The 26,988-nt window shown below is 33.0% G+C and overlaps 2 protein-coding genes and 1 long non-coding RNA gene across 3 annotated transcripts; 2 read left to right on the top strand and 1 right to left on the bottom strand.

The window, feature by feature from the left end:
• Positions 1-12,593: 12,593 nt before the first annotated feature.
• On the top strand, positions 12,594-13,838 carry LOC136064551 (uncharacterized). The gene has a single exon (XM_065766453.1). It carries the CDS (start codon positions 12,594-12,596, stop codon positions 13,836-13,838), a length of 1,245 nt encoding a protein of 414 aa, XP_065622525.1.
• A 3,087-nt stretch (positions 13,839-16,925) lies between these two features.
• LOC112007723 (uncharacterized) lies at positions 16,926-18,533 on the top strand. The gene is made up of 3 exons (XR_010626192.1): positions 16,926-17,286; positions 17,394-17,466; positions 17,568-18,533. It is a non-coding gene; the product is annotated as an uncharacterized LOC112007723 (long non-coding RNA).
• A 6,880-nt stretch (positions 18,534-25,413) lies between these two features.
• LOC136064552 (uncharacterized) lies at positions 25,414-26,571 on the bottom strand. Its single transcript, XM_065766454.1, has 2 exons — positions 26,079-26,571; positions 25,414-25,856 (listed from the first exon to the last, which is right to left on the bottom strand). The coding sequence occupies exons 1-2, from the start codon at positions 26,569-26,571 to the stop codon at positions 25,414-25,416; spliced, it is 936 nt and encodes a 311-aa protein (XP_065622526.1).
• Between the last annotated feature and the right edge of the window lie 417 nt (positions 26,572-26,988).

Below are 26,988 nucleotides of genomic sequence, written 5' to 3' on the forward strand. Positions count from 1 at the left end.
GAATCACCTTCCGTGCATGTATTCCACAAAAATATGCTAATGTAGATTCACTCCCCTCCTAGCGAATGCATCAACAAATCTAATAACTTCCTAGAAGCAGTGCTCATTTTATGATGAAGGATTTGCTTTAACTAGGGTTAGCTTGATGTATTTTGTGTCCAAAGCTAAAAATTTAAGTAGGACATTTTCTTATAGTATTTAAATATCAATTAAATAAAATCTGTTAATTTTTAATATAATTTTTCAATTTAAAATCTATTATTCTTGCTTTTTAAGATACAAAATTACTACCTAAACTTTTGTATTTAAGTTTCATAACATTTTCTTTTTAATTGATAATATGGCTAATTCGCTTATTCTTTCTTGTGATATAGTAGATTTTAAATAAGATTTTATCAATTTTAATTTTGAAAAACTTATTTCGAAACTATAACAAGTATTGTTAGAAATATTCAGTGAGCAATATGTGCATTTGTAAAAGAATCCAATTTTCTTTAAAGTATAATTACAAAAAAAAAAAAAAAAAAATCAATTTCATACCCTAAACCTGCACAAGTAAAAACTAATCTACAGAGTTTAATCTAATTTTATATTATACAGATATTTAGGTTTGATTAAAATCTTTATATATTGGAAAAAAAAAAACTATCAAAAAAAATAGGCGAAAAGCCACTTTTAGTCCCTACATTTTTAGGCGATTCCCATTTTAGTCCCTACATTTTATTTTTACCGCTTTTAGTCTCTATTCTGAAAAACGCCATCTATTTTAGTCTTTCCCGTCAGTGCCTTAAGAGCAAAGTCCTAGGTGGCAGACGGAGTGCATCACTGGCACACTAAATGTTGACGTCAGCATTAAAATAATGATATAATATATTATTTAGCATTTTAAAAATGCCACGTCATTTTTTAAAAACAAAAAATAATTTATGAATTTTAACTAAATGAAAAAAAAAAAAAACAGAAATAAAAACAGAAAATAATATAAATTGAGATCTAGCTTTATTTTGAGTAAGAACATACAAGAACATAAACTTACTCATTGTTTTGTTTGCAACCAAACACAATATCAACTGAAAACCTTTATTATCAAAAATATTTTTTTTGATACGGGAAAATAAGTAAATAAACCCAGTCAGTGTTTATCGAAAATTTAGTAACCCATTGTTCTTTCCCTGACATCAAAAAAAAAAAAAAAAAAAAAAAAAAAAAAAAACTGAAGTTGTTCTTCGTGTTCTTCCTAGACCCAGAAATTTTCTTCAGAAACAAACACACACACAAAACCCATAAAAACAAACAACTCCACGTTCTCTCCAAAAAAACAAAAACACAAACAAATCCAGAACAAGAGAAAGGATACCCGATGAACAACAAAAACCTAGAAAATCCTAAACTGATCTGAGCAACAACCCAGAAAAATTTAGCCACCACACTCACTTAAGCCTAATCTGATCTGAGCAACAACCCAGAAAAACCCAGCCGCGTCCACATCCTCGACCTTACTCCGAATCCTTCCTCCCCTTTCATAGAACTCGCCTTCTTCGACACCGTCGACGGCGTCTACTACGACTCTCTCCTTATCGCCGCCATAGCTGATGGCTCTCTCAAGATCTACGAAATAAAAATAATAGGTCGTAGATAAGATTTAATCAAATTTTATTTTGAAAAACTTCTTTCTTTTATTTAAATACAATTGCAATAAGTATTGTTAATAAAATTATAAAAGTGATAAATAAATTTGAAAAATAATTAAAATTTTTTTTTTTATATAACTTAGTACTTCAATTGAAGCATTTTCTTTGCTTCCTTATAGCAAAAAATACAACAACAAAGAAGACAAATGATATATATATTTTTAATAGACAAGAAAACTTTATTAATAAAACTTGGCCATAGTAAGTGAGAAATACATCATTAAGGTGTCGAGGAACATCTTCCATTCACACATTCAATTTTGTGGGCGATTTTGATGCGATATTGGTAGTTTATGTAGTTTGGTGAACACCCCCGTACACTACCCAAATAACTAAGAAATTTTAGATTTCAAAAGAGATAGACAAAGAGGGAGGGAGAGAGAGAGAGACACGCATGAAGAAGATAAGAAATGTCAAACACTTAGAGGCCATTTCAGCAAAATAAAAAAGAACACTTAGAGGCCGAAAATATGAAAAAGAAAAAAGCAATGCAAAAATAGAGAAAAACTTTAATTTCATTTGAGTAACACTAGAGATACAAACATTTTTCTAAAAAAATTCACAAATTACTCTGTGGTAAGCGGTTATTGGTAAATAAAAATATAATGTTAATGGTGGGCTTAGATGAAAACCAATAAGAAATTGGCCACATCAACAATTTGTATAAATGTTGTAAAATAATTTGCAGAGATAACATTACTCGTTTCATTTTGGTCTGCTATGCATTTACCAGCCAAAAATCCGACATATGTCACAGAATAGGCAAAACAAGCCGGCACACCCCGACATATAAAATGGTAAGATTTAGCCTTATTTCTGTACCGGCGTACCTATTGGTACAGTAAATGCCTGCCAATACTATACAAAAATGACTCCCTTACTCTTATTGCAACTATTGTCTCCACATAGGTATCATTAATTATTAAGAATTTAGGTTAACAAAAGCAAAAGCAACAATTATTTAGCTTGATTTATGCCTTCTAATTAAGGATAGATTTTTCTTTCAAATCTTTATATGGTGATTTATAAAACCATTCATGTGTTTTTTTTTTTTTGAAAGAAAAAACTAATACACATTCATGTGTATTAGTCATATGACTTATTAAATTATTTAAACGAGTCATATGACTAATTATATTGGCCATGCAATCAAATATACATGTTGGCGGTTTTATGAATCATCACATGGGTTGGAATTTTTCTTTCAAATCTTTCAAATCTTTTTTTTTAAACGTGGGTTGGAGTAATTGTCCCCTAAACTGAATTGTAGGTAAACTATGTCCTTAAATTAAAGAAATAAAAAAATGAATTGGGAAATTCTAAGTGTACCATAAGTTTTACTAGAAAATAATTACAAATTGATGTGATATGAATATAATTAGTGCAATTTCAATGACATCTTTAACAACAACAAAAAGAGTTCAATGCATAATAAATAAATATTAAAAGAAAATTGTGAATGATGACATACTACTTACTAGTTTGTAAAGTTTACATGGTAAAACTAGTAACATACTCAATTAAATCTGTTTGGTCCAAGAGATAATGGTTATGTATATTGAAATAGGTTGAGTAATTACTCCAAAAGCAATATTTCATTTTCTAACATAATAGTGGATTCCAATAAAAAAGTTTATGATGTTATCCACCATTGATACGGAGGAGAAAGCAATAATCCTAGAATATTGAATAATTCTCCAAGTTCACCTTACCTATAATTATTTTATTCTAATTTAATCTTATCTCCACCTTAAGTGGTATCCGTTATGTTGGCTTTTGAGTAGAGTTTGTGATATGTTTTTGTATTATAACACCTTTCCATTTTCATTTTGTGTCTGAGTGTTTGTTTCTAAAATAAAAATAAAATAAAATAAAAAAATAAAAAGGAGTTGTATCCATTATATTGATTGGATTAGGAAACCAAATACTCCAGAGTCCAAAGTAACACAGATACAGTTTTTTTTCTTTCTCATTTTATTAGCTTATAAATTTCAAACAAAAGCAAACATGAGTTGAGGCACAGATACAGTACTCTTTATCTTTGAGCTACAAGAAAGATTATTTAGGGTCCATTTGAGACCCGTTTATTTTGTTAAAATATAAAACTTTTTATTGAAAGTACTATAAATAAAAGTAAAAGGTAGCTGAAATAATATATAGGACCCATGAATAGTTTCAAAAAGTACAGTGAAACTATAAATAATAGTAAAAATAAACTGAATAATAAAATAAAATGATAAAAATAATCTTTGTCATACAAAAACACACTCCATCTGGCTACGGTTTCACTATCATTAATTGGTTAATGAGATATTCCAATTTGCAATTACCTACCAATGACAAAGACCCATTGACCATTGATATTGAGTCAATGGGTCGTTGGCACAGATACGGTGCAAGTTATATGTCTTGGATCTACTTCACGAGCAGGTATATGCCGGGCAGATAATATAATTTCGCTACTTCACACTTAAAAGCAAGTAATAAATCTAGGCTCGGCAGCTAGCTTGCCAACTACCTATTGACTATTGATATTGGAGAAGCTATATGCTGTACCCGGCATATATGCTGGGTACCTCACAAGGAGGCAGGACCCACACACTGTGGGGCCCACCTCCTTGTGAGGTACCAGGGAAGATTTGTCATTTGTAGTGTTAAACCATTTCGGTTCTTTTTTTTTTTTATTCACCTTAAATTTTCTCAGGAAACAAACAAAGATTATTTATATAATCGGTTTGTAATTTTGTTAATTTAGAAATGGTAAATTGGAGAATTCATTTGGTCAATAATTTATCTACTCTACTCTCCCTTAAAATCTCTCCAATTTGGGAGAATTAAAAATGAGGGATTAGAGGTAGTTGAAACCCCTCCAAATCTCTCCCTCTCATTTCTTAGAAAACTTCCAAACAAGGTAATTGAATTACTCTCCCTCCATTTACTCTACTCTCCCTCCTTTTTTAAACTTCCAAACAGGCCATTCATTGTTTTTTTTTTTTTTTTTTTTTTAATTATATAATTTTTACTTTCTCAAACTAAGATGGTATAAATCTAGTGCACTATGCATATTGGATAATTCCACCCAGGTGGTTAAAGACTATCATGTGCGATTTGCCCTTTATTGAAGTTTTAAAAAGTGATGATGAATCCTTGGCATCTTTTGGCCTTCTAATTGCTAATACTAAGGGTCTCTTTGGATACCACTTATTTTGTTGAAATTGAAAACTTATTTTTGAAAGTACTGTAAATAAAGGTAAAAGTTAGTTGAAATAGTACAATAGAACCCATAAATAGAATCATAAAGTGCAATGGAATTCATAAATAGTAGCAAAAATAAGTTGAATAGTGAAATAATTTTCCATTTTCATTGGTATCCAAACAGAGGCTAAGTCATATACAAATGTCCTTTTTTTTTAGAAGATTACAAATATCTTTAGTAGTATTAGTTTTTCTCACTCTAGTAAAAATGTAACTCTATTTAGCTCACAAACTTGCAAGACATATTAATGGTTTATATGTGTGGATGGAATACATTCCTTTACACCTCAATTATATATTTCTCACCGATTATGGTTAAATTTTATTAATGAAGTTTTCTTGTCTTCTAAAATAATATATATCATTTGTCTTTTTTGTTGTTGTCTTTTTTGATATAAGGAAGCAAAGAAAATGCTTCAATTGAAGTACTAAGTTATATAAAAAAATTAAATTATTTTTCAAATTTATTTATCACTTATAGAATTTTATTAACAAAACTTATTACAATTGCATTTTAAAAAAAAAAAGTTTTTCAAAATAAAAATTGATTAAATCTTGTCTATGATCTATTATGTTTTAAAAAAAAAAAAAAAAACTTGAGTAGATTAGTCATGTTATTTGAGATGTAGCAAAACTTGAATATAAAAACTCAATTTATAATTTTGCATTTCAAATATTAAAGAAAAATATATTTAAAAAAAAAACTTATAATATATAAAGCTAATAAATATTATTTAATTAGTATAAATATATAAAATATCTAATTAAAAGTTTTTTTTTTTTTTTTTAAATTTTAAAAGAAGAAACTTGTAAACTTTATTCAATAGAAGAAGAAGGAATTACATTATGAGATAAAGTGTGCATTGTGAAGTACTAACTTTTCTCAATCTAAGTTACAAAATCATCAATGCCTTGAACATGTTTTACTTGTAGGTGTGTGCTAGTTATTTCCATCTCGTGCAACATGAGAACTTTATGCTTGTCTGAACTTGTACAAGATTGATTGAATACCATATACCGCAGCTACTATGGAAACAAGGGCAAGTGAATTAGCAGTAAGGGAATTAACCACAATCAGTGAATCACCTCTCATGGTGGTGTATGGTTACCTCATGTTCNAAAAAAAAAAAAAAAAAAAAACAATGAATGGCCTGTTTGGAAGTTTAAAAAAGGAGGGAGAGTAGAGTAAATGGAGGGAGAGTAATTCAATTACCTTGTTTGGAAGTTTTCTAAGAAATGAGAGGGAGAGATTTGGAGGGGTTTCAACTACCTCTAATCCCTCATTTTTAATTCTCCCAAATTGGAGAGATTTTAAGGGAGAGTAGAGTAGATAAATTATTGACCAAATGAATTCTCCAATTTACCATTTCTAAATTAACAAAATTACAAACCGATTATATAAATAATCTTTGTTTGTTTCCTGAGAAAATTTAAGGTGAATAAAAAAAAAAAAGAACCGAAATGGTTTAACACTACAAATGACAAATCTTCCCTGTGCTTTCTTACAAACCAAACACAATTTCTACTAAATTTAGTATCTTTACAGTTTCTATCCAATATTTTCTCAACAACCAAACAGAAAAGAGAAACCCAAAACCGAATACTACTCTCTAATTGCAGAGATCCAAAGATCCATTACCCAAAACTGAATATTTTCTTCATTTCTTTTTTCCTGAGCTCCGTGAGAGTTCTAGGGTTTGGAGAGAGAAAATGAGTTTGTAGTGAATATATAATTTCATCAGTGAGGATGGTTGACACGTGTCTCAAGGAAGAAGAATCGTTGTCATTTTCTTCGCCATGGTGATTGGGGTGATGAGAATGAAACGACTTGGGTTTTTTTAGGAGGTAGAGATCATGGATTGCAAAGTGTGCGTGCTTACAGGGGATTGGTGGCCGATGAAAGGTGGAGGTGGAGGTCAGATCGAAGGAGGAGGGTTGAGCCTGAGCCAAGAGAGCGAGCATGATTTGGCTCTGATGGTTAGCGATATCTTGCAGAATGGAAGTGGTTGAACTGAGTCTTGGTGTAGCAGTGACAGCGATTCCAGTCTCTCCAATCTCTCTCTCCATGCTGATAAAATTCTGGTATCTCTCTCTCTCTCTCTCTCTCTCTTGGTATTTGTTTGGTTGCTCAGAAAATTTGGAGTTCTAATTTTACTTTTTGGATGTCATATGATAGACTAAGGTGGAGCTAGCTTTTTGTTTGGTTGGTGAGAAATGCGAGGTAACTATAGAAATTTATGAAGGATTTTTATTTTTATTATAATTTTTTTTTTGAGGTAATAAAAATTATTTTATAATAGTTAACTAGCCTTTGAGTACGCGCGTGAGGCTCTTCTATTTTTTGGGTAAATTTTAATAATAGTAGTTTTATACTTTTATTAGTAGTATTTGATGGAATGAGAATGTTGATTAAATAATTATTTAATCTAACAAATTAATCATAGACCAATGTTGCAAGTCCATTTTCAAATAGGGGTAAATTTTTCTATTTAAATCATTTCCTCTCATTTCCATCATAATTTTTATAACATCCAAACAAGAGGAAGAGCTAATTACTCACTTTCCCCTTACTAATTTTAAAAACATCCAAACAAGTTGGAGGATAACCATTCCCCTCTACTCTGCTCCCTACTACTCTCCTCCCCTCTACTCCCCTCTACTCTCCTCCCTCTCTAAACTTCCAAACAAGCCAGAAGGGTTGAAGAGAAAATTAACACATGGACTGGGTTGGTGGTATTAATTAATTGCCTAGTGGTGGTAGCGAGTGAGAATAAAATATTCTTGGAATCTTTCAGTAAATTTATGTAGCTACACTTCACAAATAACTAAAAATTTTCAGATTTCAAAAAAGACATACAAAGAGGGAGGAAGAGAGAGACACAAGAAGAAGATAAAAAGGTGGAGAAAAGAAATGTCGAACACACAGAGGCCAAAAAAACAAAGAAAAAAAAGGCAAGACAAAAGCAGGTAATTAAAATTTAAAATAAAATAAATAAATAAATTAAAAAAAAACTTTGGTTTCATTTCGGTCGAGTATGCATTTACTAGCTGAAATCCGACATACATCCCGAAATAGGCAAAACAGCCCAACAAACCTCAACGTATAAAATGGTACTGATGTTGCCCGGATTGTCAGTCAAAAATGATTGTCCAGTGCGGTCGTCCTCAGCCAACCTGATCCTAAAAAATGGATGGTGAAAGGAAGAAGTGTGGGTCATCGGTGTGGTGCCTACCTCAAAGCCTCCGATGCTAAAGTCAAAAAGGCTAGAATGAGAAGTATTAGAATATCAGTGTGTATGAACTAGAGGTTTATTGTATTTACCTTTGGTCGGGTCTCATGGGTAGGCATATATAGGTGCTTACTTCTTCCTTCTAGCCGTTGGTGCTGCCTTAATGGTGATTTCATTCTCGTATTAGTAACGCCTCTGTAGAGTGTTAATGGTGGGTTATCTCCTCAACGGTATAGAAGCTCATCATTGTTTTGTAACGCTTCATTAATGATTGAGGATGGATGAGTTCGTCCTCACCTGATGATCACCATTGGCTGGACGGATCTTGGAATTACCCTCGTCCTCGTCTTTTTCTATGGACGAGGATATGATCGGGACTAACAGGTACGATTTAGCCCCATTTTTGAACAATGCATCATAAATAAATATTAAAATAATTTTTTATGAATGGTGACACAATAGTTTATAAGGTTTACATAGTAAAACTTGTAATATGCTTAATTAAATATGTTTGGTCCAAAAGATAGGAGTTACATATATTGAAGTAAGTTAGGTAATTACTCAAAGAGAAATATTTCATTATCTCACATAATAGTGGATCCTAATAATAGATTTTAGGATGAGATCCATCACTGAGTAATAGTAGGTAATTCTCCGAGTTTATCTTACTTATAATTATTTTATTATAATTTACTCTTATCTTTACCTTAAGTTGTATCTGTTATATTTGTTTTTTAGTGGAGTTTGTGATATGTTTTTGTATTAAAAATTTAGAACACATTTTCCTCTCTTTTATGTGTGTAGGTTTGTTATTAATTAAAAAAAAAAAAAATTATATCCGTTATATTGATTGGATTAGGAAACAACCTCAAAGTGACACTATCTAAATTCTATACTAGAGCCTTCTGAAATAGGCCACTCGGTTGCAAAGATTGTTTGCTTTGGATCCGTTTATTTTGCTGAAACTGAAATTTTGTTGCTGAAAGTAATATAGATCTCATAAAAGTAAAAGTTAATTGAAATAGTACAATGATATCATAAATAGTACTAAAAAATACAGTAAAACTTATAAATAATAATAAAATAAGTATCTGTTTAGATCTGATGATACGTCTAGTGTCTGTGTTTCAACTTTTTGTTTTTTGAGAAGAGCGTTTTATGTTTTTCCAATGGGTTCTGTATACTGTTTATGAGACTTACAAACTTCTTTTTTAGCAAAACTTTTATTAAAAATAAGTTTCACAATACTATTTACATATTTAAAAATTATTTTGTTACAATATTTTTAATTTTTAATTTTTAACAAAATAAACATATCTAAACATTTTCTCAACTAAAATTTAACCAAATAATTTTGGGAAGGTCGCGCACAGCTTTTAATGTCCCCTGTCCACATGTCATAACAGTCGCAAGATAAAACTGGCAACAGTGAACACGAGAGTCACGAGATTATTATCACTGTCAAACAAAACGAAGCATGCACGGTACAGATACAGTACTCTCTATCTTTGAGCCACATGGGAAAATGATTTAGGGGAGAAAACAAAAACTATCTATGGCCATGGTTTCTCTTTCATTAATTGGTTAATAAATGAGACATTGCAACTATTGATATTGATTATTGATTATAGAGCCTGCCAACTATTGATATTGATATTGACATTGCCATTTTATGGGGAATGCCATCATTTCACATAATTTGTCACCTAATGAGTTATAAGTGATAAAAATATAATTTTATAGATTTTACTAATTGGTGTCTTTATAGATTTTATTAATGTGTGCTTTTAAGGTACACATTAATTTTTATTTTTGAAATTTTTTCTTTTAAGAATTGAAAAAGTAATGACAATTTTTTCAATTCTCGAAAAAATGTTTCTAAAAATATAAAGTTTAATGTGTGCCTTTAGGACACACATTAACCGGATCCTAATTTTATATAGACTCATCACTCTATATCTACTATTCACAACTTACTGCATAACGAGTTAGGACTAAAATTGTACGAAATTGTGTAATCCCAATATTGCTCTTTTATGGGTCATGGGCTTAAAGCAATGCATCAGCTTTTCTTAAAGTTTTTATCTATTTCACTTAAAGAATTTATTTTTTCTATTTTATATTATTATTTTTATTATTTTAAATTATTATTTTTATAAAGCAACCATAGTCGTTCATATGTATAAGAAGGTTGGACCTTCAATCTCTTTGTTTTTTTTTTTTTTTTTGATAAGATTCAATCTCTTTGTTAATTATAATTATCTGGAGCATACATAAAAGCCAGTACAAGTTGTTTTGGATAAGTAAAAAAAAGCAAGTATATCTATTTCTATGGATTTTATCAAATTTTTGTTTTTCGAGTGACATAAAAGGGCATAAATTTGCATTCACCTCACCACGTGCTGAAATTGGCATTTCTTTGTATTTTAGATCCCTCAATTTATCTTATTTAATCTTAGGGGAAAAGCACAAGTTGTCCAATAAGCATAAGAATATAAGCCTTTAAATCTGGATTACTATGACTAATTGACTATATATTAACAATTTTCTAGCAACTGCAGATAACAATGCTTGTTAATACTTAGATTGATGACTAAAGACAAGGTCCAATTTGTTGAGTACTTCGAGTCTCAAAGGATAGCACCTTCCCATATAGTAACAATGCTTGTTATTGCTCTGATTGCTCCTCAAATTCAGCCAAAAATGAAAGAGTTAAAAGTAGTAAAAATAGAGAGTTTCTGCCTTTGCCACAGGACCTGCCTTGATCACCTGAACATTTGCAAATTCAATCTTAAATGCCTTGGCAAGGACATTATCATCAATGTCAGAAACAAACAGGATGGCAGGAACCGAATACGCGTCTATGCCAGCATTAGCACTACAAAAGGTAGAGACTGCAGAGGCATTTTTTTAAGAATGGGAATTATACATATAGTCCACTAGTGCACTACAAAAGGCTCATTGAAAAATTATCAAAACTAACAAGCAATTATATGTATCTTTTCTTATCATTATATCGTATCAAAGGTTATACTCTCATTCCTCATCTCATTTTTTAAGTGTGTGTGTGTGTGTATTGCTATGATCTTTCAACTTGAAGACAGTATGATCTTTCAAATTGAACAGTAAGATCTTTTTGGACCATAGGTTATAATTGCTTGTTAGTTTTGATAATTTTTCAATGAGCCTAACTTCATGAAAAGTTTTTGGGATCTTTATAAGTAATAGTTGTTAGGGATGCTAGCTGTTTACTCTTTTAATTTAGCATATACAATAGTGGTATCAATTTAGCATAATTCTTTTAGAATTTTCAGCACAAATCCAAAGAAACAGTTAGGACGGTTGAGACCTTGAGATCACATTTATGTCTTCTTTTGTCTTTTCCCTCAGCACATCCTCAGATGAACCTCAACTATGCTACAAACACTTTTTTTTTTTTCACACTTTTATCTTTTATTTTACAACGTGTTAAGGCGATAACCAGTAAGTAATGATTAACTTAACATTATTTTCACACAAACCCATTATTGAACAAATTTTTTCGCGCACCAATCACAATTTATTATCTCAAGAAGTTATGAAACTTGGTGTGAATAAATGTGTCCCTAGACTTTCTGTTTGAACTTTCCTCGTGTAATCCTAGATAGGTGCTGCTGTAAACTATTAAATTCCAGTCCTTTATAGCATTTGAGGAATGAGGACCACCCACTCTTCTACCATTCTTCAGGACTTGTAGATGCTCATCTTTTAATTGATTGATATCCCCACTTGTGGACTCTGCTGGACTTTTTCATTGTCTCTTTCAGCATTCAAGTCTTTTGGATATTCTTATAAGCAGTAGCCAACAACACTTAACAGCCTTCATTGGGCTTTTTCTTTTTAAATGAATGAGAGAGATTTTTTAAACCACAATAAAGCACTGTACAGTTACAATTCCAACTCAGAAAGAAACTCACAGTAAACAACACCTATACAAATGCATCTCACTGTCAAAGAAACAAATCAAAAAATAGGGGAAAAAAAAAAGCACTCATGAGGATGAAGTAGCCTTTGTAAACCTTTATTGGAGTTCGTAGCTGTTTACTCTTTTAATTTAGCATATACAATAGTGGTATCAAAAAAGCACAATAGTGGTATCAAAAAAAAAAAAAGCACTCATGCTATCTTCAAATAGTGGTATCAATTTAGCATATACAATACACTGTTCTAGTTCGTAGTGCTGAAAGAGAAGATTATGAGCCTTGGGGACTTTTGCTTTATTTCTTATCAATCTTTACTAGGGGACTTTTGCTTTGACAGATTTTAAGCTTTGTTTATTGAATAATATATCTACTTGTCCCTTTCCATAATGTAATCTCTGCTTGCTTTGCAATAATTGTGATAATTTCCTAACACTGTTGTCTTCAAGATTGTCTCTATGGGTCGCTCTAGGCTTCGCAAATTGCTTTTTGACGACTCAGACGAGGATGAGATAATGAGGCGAGTTCTTAAGGGTTCAACATCACAACGTAAACGTCGTCGGTATATCGAACGTGATCGTTTGGCAGGCCATAAAAGACTTTATCTCGACTACTTTGCCGACACACAAGTATATCCTCCTAAGTTATTTCGGAGGAGATTTCGGATGAGTCGGCCTCTTTTTCTCCGTATTCAATCCGCAGTGGAAACTTATGAACCTTACTTTATCCAAAAAAGAGATAATGCCCAAAGGCTCGGTTTATCTTCTCTTCAAAAGATAACAGCTGCACTTAGGATGCTTGCGTATGGAGTGACAGCTGATTTTATGGATGAGTATGTGCGGATTGGAGAATCCACTGCAATAGAAAGTATGAAAAAATTTGTTAAAGCGGTGGTTGATATTTTCTCCAAGGAATACTTGAGGTCCCCAAACAACGAAGACATTGCTCGACTTTTAGTCAATGGGGAAAGATGTGGATTTCCAGGGATGCTAGGGAGTATTGATTGCATGCATTGGAAATGGAAAAATTGTCCGACTGCATGGCAAGGTCAGTACTCTGGTCACATTCGTGAGCCAACCATTGTTTTGGAAGCAGTGGCATCATTTGATCTGTGGATATGGCATGCATTTTTTGGATTACCTGGATCAAATAATGACATTAATGTATTAGAACGGTCTCCTATATTTTCTGAGCTCGAACAAGGACGTGCTCCTGCAGTTAATTACTCAATCAATGGCCATGAGTATACAATGGGATACTACCTTGCCGATGGCATATATCCGAAGTGGTCAACATTTGTTAAAACAATTCCATCTCCGCGGGGACATAAGAACAAATTATTTGCAAAAGCTCAAGAGGCGAATAGAAAGGATGTAGAGCGTGCATTTGGAGTGCTTCAAGCAAGATTCGCAATTGTGCGTGGGCCTGCAAGATTTTTCTATAGTGAAACGCTCCAAGACATCATGAAAGCATGCGTAATTCTTCATAACATGATCATTGAAGATGAGCGAGATGTAAATGAAGCGGTGGAAGTAGATTATGAGCAAATTGATGACAATCCTACTATACAACCATCACGGGAGAACACAAATGAATTTACGGAGTTCATTGAAACCCATCGATGTATTCGAGACCATAAAATTCATTCTCAACTCCAATTAGACCTCATTGAACATTTATGGCAATTACAAGGGGAGTTGTAGGAACTTAAGTGTGTCACTTATGTATGTGGAGTTTTATTGTAATTTGATATATGTATGAGTCTTCTAAAGACAATATTGATAGTTATGTATGTGGATTGTATCTATATATATGTATGTGGATTATAAAAGTTGATAGGTTGAGTACATTGATATTTGATAGGTTGTATGTATATATATATATATATGTATGTGGATTTTAAAAATTGGCAGGTTGTATGTATATATATGTATGTAGATTTTTTGAGTTGGCAGGTTGAGTACATTGATATTTGGCAGGTTGCATTTTTATGTATGTATGTGGATTTTTAAAGTTAGCAAGTTTGAGTAAATTGATATTTGGCAAGTTCTTTCTCAAAAAAAATGAAAAATTGGTAGGTTCTCTGTGTGTGGTTGTTGAAATAGTTGGAAAGAAATTGGCAGGTTCTGTGGTTGTTGAAATAGTTAGAAAGAAATTGAAAAGAAAAAAACTGAAAGGATGTGTGTGTGTGTGTGTGTGTAAATTTGGCAGGTTGTATTGGCAGGCAGGTTCTGTGTGTGTGTGTGTGTGTGTGTTGGAAAGAACTTGAAATGAAAAAGAAAAAAAAATTGGCAGGTGTGTGTGGCAGGCAGAGAACGTGTGTGTGTGTGTGTGTGTGTGTGTGTGTGTGTTGGAAAGAACTTGAAAAGAAAAAAAATTGGCAGGTGTGTGTGGCAGGCAGGTTCTGTGTGTGTGTGTGTGTGTGTGTGTGTGTGTGTGTGTGTGTTGGAAAGAACTTGAAAAGAAAAAAAATTTGGCAGGTGTGTGTGGCAGGCAGGGTGTGTGTGTGTGTGTGTGTGTGTTGGAAAGAACTTGAAAAGAAAAAAAATTGGCAGGTGTGTGTGGCAGGCAGGGTGTGTGTGTGTGTTAGAAAAAAATTTGGCAGGGACATTGTGGCAGGCTGTGTGTGTGTGTGTGTGTGTGTGTTAGAAAAAAAATTGGCAGGGACATTGTGGCAGGCTGTGTGTGTGTGTGTGTGTGTGTTAGAAAAAAAATTTGGCAGGGACATTGTGGCAGGCAGGTTCTCTCTGCGTGTGTGTGTGTGTGTGTGTGTTAGAAAAAAAATTTGGCAAGGACATTCCAACGTGTGTGTGTGTGTGTGTAGAAAAAAAATTTGGCAGGGACATTCCAACCGTTTGAAAAAGCAGTTGAATTTGAAACAACAAAAAATGGTAGTTGGAAAAGTAATAATAAAGAAAGATTAAAAAAATAATATTTTAATAAAAGGATGAGATATAGAATTTTGGGATGTTGGGTGTATTGTAAAATGGGATGGTATAATAGATAAAGTAGTTTTTTGAGATTGTAAAATAAGATGAGATTTAGCATCCGGATGTGGATGCTCTTAGGTTAGAGAGGCAAAACATTTAACGGATTCTATGAGCCTTTTTATGAGGAGTCAGGTGATAGTTTCCCCCCTCGACCCCTGACTCCGCCTCTAACTATGGTTGCTTTATAAAAATAATAATTTAAAATAATAAAAATAATAATATAAAATAGAAAAAATAAATTCTTTAAGTGAAATAGATAAAAACTTTAAGAAAAGCTGATGCATTGCTTTAAGCCCATGACCCATAAAAGAGCAATATTGGGATTACACAATTTCGTACAATTTTAGTCCTAACTCGTTATGCAGTAAGTTGTGAATAGTAGATATAGAGTGATGAGTCTATATAAAATTAGGATCCGGTTAATGTGTGTCCTAAAGGCACACATTAAACTTTATATTTTTAGAAACATTTTTTCGAGAATTGAAAAAATTGTCATTACTTTTTCAATTCTTAAAAGAAAAAATTTCAAAAATAAAAATTAATGTGTACCTTAAAAGCACACATTAATAAAATCTATAAAGACACCAATTAGTAAAATCTATAAAATTATATTTTTATCACTTATAACTCATTAGGTGACAAATTATGTGAAATGATGGCATTCCCCATAAAATGGCAATGTCAATATCAATATCAATAGTTGGCAGGCTCTATAATCAATAATCAATATCAATAGTTGCAATGTCTCATTTATTAACCAATTAATGAAAGAGAAACCATGGCCATAGATAGTTTTTGTTTTCTCCCCTAAATCATTTTCCCATGTGGCTCAAAGATAGAGAGTACTGTATCTGTACCGTGCATGCTTCGTTTTGTTTGACAGTGATAATAATCTCGTGACTCTCGTGTTCACTGTTGCCAGTTTTATCTTGCGACTGTTATGACATGTGGACAGGGGACATTAAAAGCTGTGCGCGACCTTCCCAAAATTATTTGGTTAAATTTTAGTTGAGAAAATGTTTAGATATGTTTATTTTGTTAAAAATTAAAAATTAAAAATATTGTAACAAAATAATTTTTAAATATGTAAATAGTATTGTGAAACTTATTTTTAATAAAAGTTTTGCTAAAAAAGAAGTTTGTAAGTCTCATAAACAGTATACAGAACCCATTGGAAAAACATAAAACGCTCTTCTCAAAAAACAAAAAGTTGAAACACAGACACTAGACGTATCATCAGATCTAAACAGATACTTATTTTATTATTATTTATAAGTTTTACTGTATTTTTTAGTACTATTTATGATATCATTGTACTATTTCAATTAACTTTTACTTTTATGAGATCTATATTACTTTCAGCAACAAAATTTCAGTTTCAGCAAAATAAACGGATCCAAAGCAAACAATCTTTGCAACCGAGTGGCCTATTTCAGAAGGCTCTAGTATAGAATTTAGATAGTGTCACTTTGAGGTTGTTTCCTAATCCAATCAATATAACGGATATAATTTTTTTTTTTTTTAATTAATAACAAACCTACACACATAAAAGAGAGGAAAATGTGTTCTAAATTTTTAATACAAAAACATATCACAAACTCCACTAAAAAACAAATATAACAGATACAACTTAAGGTAAAGATAAGAGTAAATTATAATAAAATAATTATAAGTAAGATAAACTCGGAGAATTACCTACTATTACTCAGTGATGGATCTCATCCTAAAATCTATTATTAGGATCCACTATTATGTGAGATAATGAAATATTTCTCTTTGAGTAATTACNAATATCTCTCACGCTCTTTATTATTTCTCATTATTTTCTCTTTCTTCGGTCTCTCTTTCTCCGTTCTCTCTGTCTCCTCTGCTGTGTGATATCTTCAGACCCATTACTCTGCCCCTCTCTCTCCGATCAGTTATGGGTGCTTCTCTTTCTCCGTTCTCTCTGTCTCCGTGATCCGATCCCCTTTACCGATTCAGTCCTCTCATAAATCGGTTTGGATTCACCGATTCACTCATCAAAATCACCGATTCACTCGTCCCATCGGTCTCTCAAATCAAATCGGTTTGGATTCACCGATTTGTTTGCAAAATCTCTTCACGAAGCTCCATCGGTCTCTCAAATCAAATCAAAATCAAAATCAAAGCAATTTACTAGGTGGGTTTTGTGTTTGTGTTTGTGTTTGTGTTTCTGCTAAAAAAATGGGGATTCAGCTTGTGTTTGTGTTTGGGTTTTGATCTAAGAATGGCTGTTGATGTTTGCAGAGGTGGGGACCCATTTCAGAGTTCCATCCGAAGCCTTCTTTTGGGGACCCAATTCATTCATTTCATTTCATGGGTATGTATATATAGCTCTCACTCTTTCTTTGTATATTATATATAGTATTATATTTCTATACGTGGATCTAACACTTTTCTTTTTCTTTTTGTTTTAATCAGATTCTGCTGTCTGAGATTGGAGGCCAACATTCTTGCTCTTATTGGGCGTCCAATAATTTTCGCTCTTATTTCTTTGGATTCTTTCGGTGACTCTGAACTCCGCTCCAGTATGTTTCCTACTTTTGTTCAATTGCTTTGCATCCTTTATTTTGTTTTGGGTTCTGTTCTTTTAAGAGTCATATATAAAAATGCATTTGTGAATTTCTTTTAGTTGTTAAGATAAACATTTAGAATTAATGCCAAAAAAAAAAAAAAAAACCCAATACAATAGTTCAATAGTTGCATGTTGTGTGTTTCCTTGTGGATTGATTTGGAAACATTTAGTGTACCCAGTTTCGATTCTATGACAATGGCACGTTTTATATGTTGAAGCTGCAATTTCGGTATGTTTAGTGTAAATTTAGGAATGGTTCTCAAAAGGAGCTGTGGAATTCAGTTCAATGAGTGTGAAAATTATTGGGGTGTAGTCAATAGCACAGAATTTTCACCGTACATATTTGATTTGACACTTGGAAAACAATTATAATTAAGCATCCATGGAAAGAAATCGATTTTGTTACTAATGTCACTGTATTGGTGTGTGAAAGGAAATGAAGATTCTCTTTTGATCTTTCTAGAGCAATTTAAAAATACTAGAGCATCTCAAGCATCTACATTTCCACTTATGTAAATCTCATTTTATTATTAAATGTCCTGTTTTGAACTCTTCCTTGTAGAGACTTCTAAACCGATATTTCTCTAATTACTTATTTACATGCAATGTTCCTTGTACTTATTAAGCCCACTATGCAATGTTACTGTGTAATTAAGCCCACTGTGTAATTAAGCCCACAATGTTACATGCAACTATTCTGTGTTACTGTGTAATTAAGCCCACTATGCAATGTTCCTTGTACTTATTAAAGCAATGTATAGAGACACAAGTTAGAGATGTAATTAAGCCCACTACTCTGTGTTACTTATTTACATAAACTCACTATTTGATACTATTTTATTGTACACGGATACAGTATCTCAGCTCAAAAGTTTGAATGAAAAAAATGTCATTAGACTTACTATGTTTGTAATAGGCCATTTGTGAGTGATGCTTTTGTTTGTAATAGGCTCTTAGAACACTGAATTAGCACTTAGCTAGTATCCAAATTCTCATCCCATTAAAGCAATGGGAATACAGAATAAGTAAAGATCGATAAATCCAAATGAATGATTGAATGTGTTTTGTACGCAGTTGGGCATTAAGATCCAAGCTCGTGAACAAAGAGAATGAACCCTTAGCAACCATTAACACAGCTAGCAAATGAGTTCCAAAACTAGCCAATAGTCATACACAAAAAAGTATGAGTTACAGTTCTACTACTGTCACTCAATTATGTCCACAAGAGCCTCTCTCACATAACATGTGATCAAGGCAGGGGCTACTCAGGCCTAACCACTGTTCCCTGTGAACCCCACACCTCTTCCTAACCTTAAGTGCACACTTTCTCTACCTTGTAAATTAAACCTCCATTATGTTGGGGGTTAACTTGGAGTAAGTGAAAGCCTTTTGTATATACCTAAACTTCTTCATTCCCTTTCAAAAAAGCTCTCTGTTTGTACTGTCACAAAACATAAGGGATAGTTTGTATCTAATAATATTGTTTTGATTAGGAGTGATTTTGATTCTGATTTGATTTGAGAGACCGATGGAGCTTCGTGAAGAGATTTTGCAAACAAATCGGTGAATCCAAACCGATTTGATTTGAGAGACCGATGGGACGAGTGAATCGGTGATTTTGATGAGTGAATCGGTGAATCCAAACCGATTTATGAGAGGACTGAATCGGTAAAGGGGATCGGATCACGGAGACAGAGAGAACGGAGAAAGAGAAGCACCCATAACTGATCGGAGAGAGAGGGGCAGAGTAATGGGTCTGAAGATATCACACAGCAGAGGAGACAGAGAGAACGGAGGAAGAGAGACCGAAGAAAGAGAAAATAATGAGAAATAATAAAGAGCATGAGAGATATTCCCGGCAAAAAAAACATTAAAATATATATATATATTTTTTTTATAAGATTCAGCTACAGTACCATCTTACATTTGAGATGGTACTGTAGCTAAATCTCATTTTTTTTTTTTGCATATAGGATTTACCTTCCCGGTTGCTGGAGGATTTTGGGGTTTAAATACCAAATGCTCCTAGCATTTGGCATATACAACCCCCATTGTGGATGCTCTAACATCATCATTATTATTATTATTATTTTTTTTTAACTTTTATCTTTTCTTAAGATTTAGCATGTCACTATTCACGGCACTTTGGATGTTCATCCCAGTTTTTCCTTTTTTATTTTTAGGAATTTCAATTGTTTGTGGCTCTACAACAAAGTATTTGTAGTGGAAAAAAAAATAGTATGATATATAATTATCAGGTCCATATAAATGCAGATTAAATTGCTACACTAATTAGACAACAATCAACCATATTAAAGAACAAAGTTGGGAAAATGAAAAAACCAAATTGCATGGCTCGAGTCCCTAAGTACGAATAATTTGATGTGTCACACTGGGTCCGTTTGGATAACACTTATTGTTGCTGAAAGTTGATAAAAACTGATTGTTGCTGAAAACACTGTAGCAAAATAATTTTTAAATGTGTAAATAGTATTGTGGGACCCACTTTTAATATTAAATATTACGTGAACAGTGCATGAACAATACGTGAATAGCGCACGCACAGTACATGTACAGTAAATTTTGTCCCCCGCGGCAAAAAAAAAAAAAAAAACACAAAACGCAACTTTACTTTGAGTAAGAAAAAGTGCTATCCAAACGCAGGCACTGTAATTGTATTATGAAAGTTACAAATACAAAGGTAGCTGAAAAAGCAACTATCCTAAGTCCTAACTAAGAAGCAATGGAAATGAAAGCATCAAATAGAGAAAACATTGCATTACAAAAGGTTAAACAGTTGCATAAAACATACTTAATACACCATAAATTAGTAAGGCCACAATAGAAAAGCTTCCCTCATGGCAAGATTTGACTTCTAAAGAGGTTTTGATGATAATGAAAGTACAACATGAAGCCAAAAGGTATCGATATTTACTTTTAGCAATGTTGGACAAACTGATATTAATGTCTTTATGTATTTAAATTAATTTCTTCTTTTGGTTGTTATTTGTTAGTATAATTTTTATGAGAATTATAGTTGCTTACAATGGTTTATATCGATTTTTTTAAAGTTTTTTTTTTTTTTTAATTTACTTTAAATTTTACCTCTCCTCAACTAAAATCCCAACTCTGCCATTGCTTACATCAGTCCATCTATTATACACTCTATTTTATATAAATAATATTTTTTATTCTTCTTTTATTATTATTTTATTTTAATAATAAAATATTTCTTATCTCAATTTTCACAAGTCTCATCTCCTCCCTCAAACTCTCCACCTCTCTCTTATTGATTTTGGGTTCGATTTCCTATTGTTTTTTTCTTTGATTTTCCATTTATTTTTTGGTTGGATTATTATTTGTTGTGGTATTTGGGTGGTGCTAGGTGGTTGTGGTTGTGGTTGGGTGGCGCTAGGTTGTAGTTATGGGTGGAGGTTGATTGGCTGCACTCTTAGATGAAGAGATAAGAGAGAGATAGTGAGATGAAGAAGAAGGACAAGTCTGATCGGAGAGAGAGAAAATAAAATAAAATATCAATTTACACCGCTACAGTAACCGTGTATATTTACACGGTTTCTATAGCAATTTTGCATATGAACAGTGTAATAGACCTACTGATGTGGGTAGTTTTTTGAGCAAAAATATGTAAAATAAACACTTTTTCCATTTTTTAAGAACTGATGCAATTGCTCTTACAACTTACAACAATCTATATTCAATTTTTGTGGTCCTTTTACGAGCCCTATTGGTTAACCTTTTTCCATGGCTAGGCTCCACCAAAATTGATTATAGGATGAATCTGTTTTTTGAAACGCAACTAAGCAAGAAACAAAAGGCAGAAGAAACCAACACATCTAAAACTATGTCAAGCGGGTCCAATTAGGGTTGAAAGAGATGGAAGTGCGCCTCAGCTAGTGCAAGAAATAGCCCATGTTGTTATGTTTAGGGGCTAATTTTTCTTCTTCTTCTTCTTTTTTCTCTCTCTCTCTCTTTTTTTTTTTTTTGGGGAAAAACTTTGGCTATTTATCTTGGTAGTTGGTACATAACATCAATTCCACCGAATAGAAGAGGTGAGATAATTATTTATATTACATACGTTATTTTCAACAAAGTATTAGCAATAGAATTGTTTCTCCAAAAAAAAAAAAAAAAGCATTAGAGTTAAGAGTTGCGGAGATTGACTTGAGAATCACCTTTAAAATGACCATTTCAAACTTGGATATTGAAAATTTGAAAGAGATCCTCTTTTTCTTTTTTCTTTTTTCTCATGTGAAAATTGGGTATGGGCTCTAAGATGAGTGCAAACCATTGGACTTCAATCCTGAACCCACTCGTTTTTTTTTTTTTTTTTTTAGGGTAAGATTTCTTGCTGGACCATATAAATAGAATATTGTTCCAAAAGTTTGAGCCCAATGAAGCGCAACTATTCAGTATTCACACTCAATTCCCTAAAATCCTTCTTCTTCTTCTTCTTCTTCTCAAAAAAATTCCCTAAAAGACTTTTCCTTCCAAAAAATATATAATTATATATAAAAAGAAATAAAAATCTTTCGAGTCTTCGTATATAGTGTTGCAACAACCTCTGTGTGTGTGTAGTGATTTCGGATTAGACGCATCTTCAATTGCAATTTTGAACGATTGAGCGATATCGTGTGGAGAATAAATGAATGAATGTATCCAAAATAAACAAACAAAATTAGAAAGGGGAAATACTTACCAGCTAAAGAAAAAAAATACTAACTACCTAGCTCAGTTCAGCTAAAGAATGTGTTATTCTAGAACTCAGATTTCTTGGGGGAAACTACGAGGGAAAATGAAGTCACATATATATAATCCTTTATTTTACCTTTTTACAGGGAATATTACTCATGACGTTAAGAAAGGTTTCCCTTTAGGTTGTATGGTTTGTATATATACACACACTACTACAATTTTAATGTATATGGAGTACAAGGTACCCCAATCGATTTCTAAATCACAACAATAGACAGATGGTGTAAAAGAAGAAAAATTAAAATCTCCATATATGAAAACATAGATTTCACAATATTTCTAAATTAGTTTAAGGCATCATACATATGAGGTGCTATAGGTTCATTTGGGAATATTGGGAGATTGTTGGATTTTTTTATGAGTAATGCTATAGATACAAATTATTTTACAACATTTTTATAAACTGCTGATGTGGTTTTAGCATTTTCCAAATATTTATTGTAAGTAAAAATGTGATGTTAGTAGTAAACCCAAATTAGAACTAGTAAGAATTTGTTAGATTAATAGTTTGTAAAAATATTGTAAAATAGTTTATAATTTTAGCATTACTCATTTTTTACTGTCTTTCTAGAGGGACTCATGCACAACCACCTATTAGGTGACTAATTGTAATGCCATCTCTACCAAAAAGATATGCACCAATGGACACCCTAATAGAAAAAAAATTTGGGGAAAAATTCATGGGACCTATTATATGCAAATTCATTAAAAAAAAAATTATGCACCTTTTTAGTCAAATCACCTAATTAAAAGTTGACTTATTTATTTATTTGAAACAAAACAACTGGAATCTTATAGCCAAATAGAAAAGAGAGTACAACAAAGCCAAAAGAAAAGCTCAACACAGAACAAACTAAACACCATCTTCCTAGATAACATGAACCACCATAGGAGGACAAACTCCCTTCCAGACATGAGACTCTTCCTTTTGCCTTGCATACTGCGCAAGCTCATGAGCTGCCCTGTTGTAATCTCTTTTCACATGCTTGATTTTCCAGCTACTAAACGAAGAAAGCAAACTACGAATCCCCTGATAAACATGACCAAGACAGCCATTTGTTTTAGCTACTGTGACACCAGTAACAGCTGTTAATGCATCAGATTCCAATATGATTCTAGATAGCTTTTGTTCTTTGGCAAGAATTAGGCCACACTCCATAGCCAGCGCTTCAACTTCCTCCACCGAGTATTGTCCCTGAAGATATTTACAGCAAGCAATATGAACATTACCAGCTGCATCCCTTATAACAACTCCCACACTTGAGTTCCTTTCATTTTCAGATATAGCACCATCAACATTGATCTTGAACACACCTTGAGGAGGCGTTGTCCACTTCCCTTCTGTCCAAGTCAAGCCTTGAGAGCAAGCTATTGAGGCGCTTTTGAACTCAAGAGTATAATTTTTAGCAAAACCCCAAATATGATCAGGAAACTCACTTAAGGACTCATGCACAATTTTATTCCTGTTATACCATATTGCCCATGCAACCCCAAAGAAAACCTCCTAGTCACGGGATGTACCAGATTCAAATATTTTCATAGCAATATCTATAATATCCATATTTACATTCAGCAAATTAACAGGACTATCCACCCAACATCTCCACACTCTCCTAGCCACTTCACATTTAACAAAAACATGGAGATTCGATTCAGGCTCCTTCCTACAAGTCGGACAAATATCACAAAGATTAACACCTCTTCTTTGCAAGTTCACAAAAGTAGGAAGAACATTCATACACATTTTCCAAGCAAAGATACGTACCTTGGGAGGAATGTTTAAGTGCCATAGTTTCTTCCAAAGAGGACTCCTAGAATCACCCAAAGAGCTTTCACCTTCCTCCATTGTGTCTAGCACCCCAACAGCAATATAATAAGCACTTTTTACATTGAAATCTCCCTTTTTATTACCCACCCATATGATTTGGTTTTTTGGAAGGCTATGGCTAAGGGGAATATTTAGAATAGTCCTTGCTTCTAAAGGCAAGAACAAAGATCTAACTACATCACCTTTCCACCTCTTCGTGTCTCTATCAATCAGCGCCGAGACCCTAGAATAATCGTTAAAGGACTTTGGGGGGAAGATTACTTTGTACGTTGTTCGAGTAGGTAGCCACTTATCCTCCCAAATATGAATCCTATCGCCATTGCCAACTCGCCACCGGGTACCTCTTTTCACAACTTCCAACCCATTGAAGATGCTTTTCCAAGAATAGGAAGGGCCGGATCCAAGTTTTGCATTAAAAACATCAGCATGCGGATAATATCTTGCTTTATAGCTTTGGACCACCAGAGAGTTAGGATTTGAAATCAACCTCCAACCTTGCTTAGCTAGCATAGCAAGGTTGAAAGCCTTTAAATTTCTAAACCCCATTCCTCCATTCAACTTGGACTTACACATTTTCTTCCAGCTAACCCAAGCAATTTTTGATTCTTGACCCCACCAAAACTTCCTCATCATTCCTTCGATCTCATCACAAAGACTCTTTGGGATTTGGAAGCAGCTCATAGTATATGTTGGAATTGCTTGAGTAACAGCTTTAATAAGGATCTCTCGGCCACCCACTGATAGCATTTTCTCCTTCCACCCTGATAATTTTTTCTCCACCCTCTCTTTGATTTTAGCAAATATTTCAACTTTTGACTTGCCAATGATTGAGGGTAAGCCAAGGTATTTTTTATGTTGGGTATCTTGCATTGGACCCAACATATTCAACACTTCACATCTTCTATCATCCGGGGTATTGTTACAGAAAAAGGTTGAAGATTTATCCGCATTAATTTTCTACCGCGATGCAGCTTCATATAGCTGGAGAATATCAATAAGATTTTGGCATTCTTGACTATTTACTTTACAAAACAAAAGATTGTCATCCGCAAAAAATAGATGTGTGATCTTGGGACAGCCTCTACATATTGCTACTCCACTAATTCTTTGGTTCCGGCAGCATCATTAATAAGGGAGGAAAAACCATCTGCACATAAAAGAAAGATATAAGGCGAAATTGGGTCTCCTTGACGGAGACCCCTTGTAGGAATAATATTACCATAAGCAACACCATTAACAAGGATAGAGTAAGATACAGAAGTGATGCAATGCATGATCAACTTTATCCATTTTTCATGGAAGCCCATTTTTTCCATCACTTGTTTAATAAAACCCCACTCCACCCTATCATATGCTTTACTCATATCTAACTTTATTGCCACAAAAACCTCCATTCCTTCCTTCTTATGTTCTAAATAGTGCATAAGTTCAAAAGCTACAAGCACATTGTCAGTAATTAGTCTCCCAGAGAGAAACGCACTCTGATTTTCTGATATAAGTTGTGGAATGATTATTTTGAGACGATTGGCTAATACTTTTGATATGAGTTTATAAACAACATTAAAAAGACTAATAGGTCTAAAATCTGTCATTTTTGTGGGTTTTTTTTTTTTTTTTTTAATTTTTGGCACCAGAGTGATGTTTGTTTTATTAATCTCTACTATAGACATATTAGAGTTAAGCACATTTAAGACCATGCATATGACATCATTACCAACAATACCACAATATTTTTGAAAGAAAATAGCAGACATACCATTCGGACCTGGGGTTTTTGTTGGATGCATCTGTTTTAGTGCTGCCTTAACTTCCTCCCTTGTAAACTCTTGGATAAGGAGTTGATTCATTTCCTCAGTGACTCTAGTTGGAATAGCATCAAGGACTTCCGAAATGCGGGTCGGGTAGGAAGTGGAAAACATATTTTTAAAATATGACATAGCCACCTCAGCAATACCATCAATAGAATCATGCCAATTTCCATTTTCATCCATAATACTATTGATAGTATTTCTCCTTCTCCTGTCTGAACCCCTAGTGTGGAAGTATTTCGTATTTAGATCCCCAAGGCCTAACCATTGCACCTTCGATCTCTGATGCCACATAATTTCTTCACTATCCAACAACTCATTAATCTCATTTCTTATCATATTGATTTCGCTACCTAAGCTGCCATCTTTATCTTTATAGACCAGAGTACTGAGAGTCTCCCTTTTCTTCTGAATTTGCTTTGGAATTTGCCCAAACACCATTTTGTTCCATCTAGAGAGATTTTCAGCACAACAACTCAACCTAGCAGCTATCCCCATAGGAGAATTTAATTATTGGCTGCCATCCCAGACTTCTTGGATAATATCTTTGCATTCCTCCCTTCTTGTCCATATAGCTTCGAATTGAAATCTACGTCTATTGAGATACTTCTGAACAATAGTAGCATCAGAATAAGCAAAGTGCAGTGGTCAGATGTGGATTCTACCTAATGATGTACTTTTATATCTTTATAATGATCAACCCAATCAGGAGTAGCCAAAGCTCGATCCAGTCTTAATTACATTCTGCTTTCACCCTAATGCATATTATACCAAGTAAACTCAGGACCACAGTAACCAAGATCCTTGAACCTACAATGGTGTATTGCTTCTCTAAAATCATCCATCTGTTTTTAAGAT

The sequence above is a fragment of the Quercus suber genome, unplaced genomic scaffold (genome assembly GCF_002906115.3).
Source record: "Quercus suber isolate HL8 unplaced genomic scaffold, Cork oak 2.0 scaffold_706, whole genome shotgun sequence".
Lineage (NCBI taxonomy): Eukaryota > Viridiplantae > Streptophyta > Magnoliopsida > Fagales > Fagaceae > Quercus > Quercus suber.

What these genes read in the sequence shown, in the direction of transcription:
- LOC136064551 (XM_065766453.1), top strand. Translation starts at nt 12,594, where the DNA reads ATGGGTCGCTCTAGGCTTCGCAAATTGCTTTTTGACGACTCAGACGAG.
- LOC136064552 (XM_065766454.1), bottom strand. Translation starts at nt 26,571, where the DNA reads ATGGTGTTTGGGCAAATTCCAAAGCAAATTCAGAAGAAAAGGGAGACT. An exon ending in AAAAACCCCAGGTCCGAATG is followed by an intron (nt 25,857 to 26,078) that starts GTATGTCTGCTA and finishes TCATATCAAAAG; the next exon opens with TATTAGCCAATCGTCTCAAA.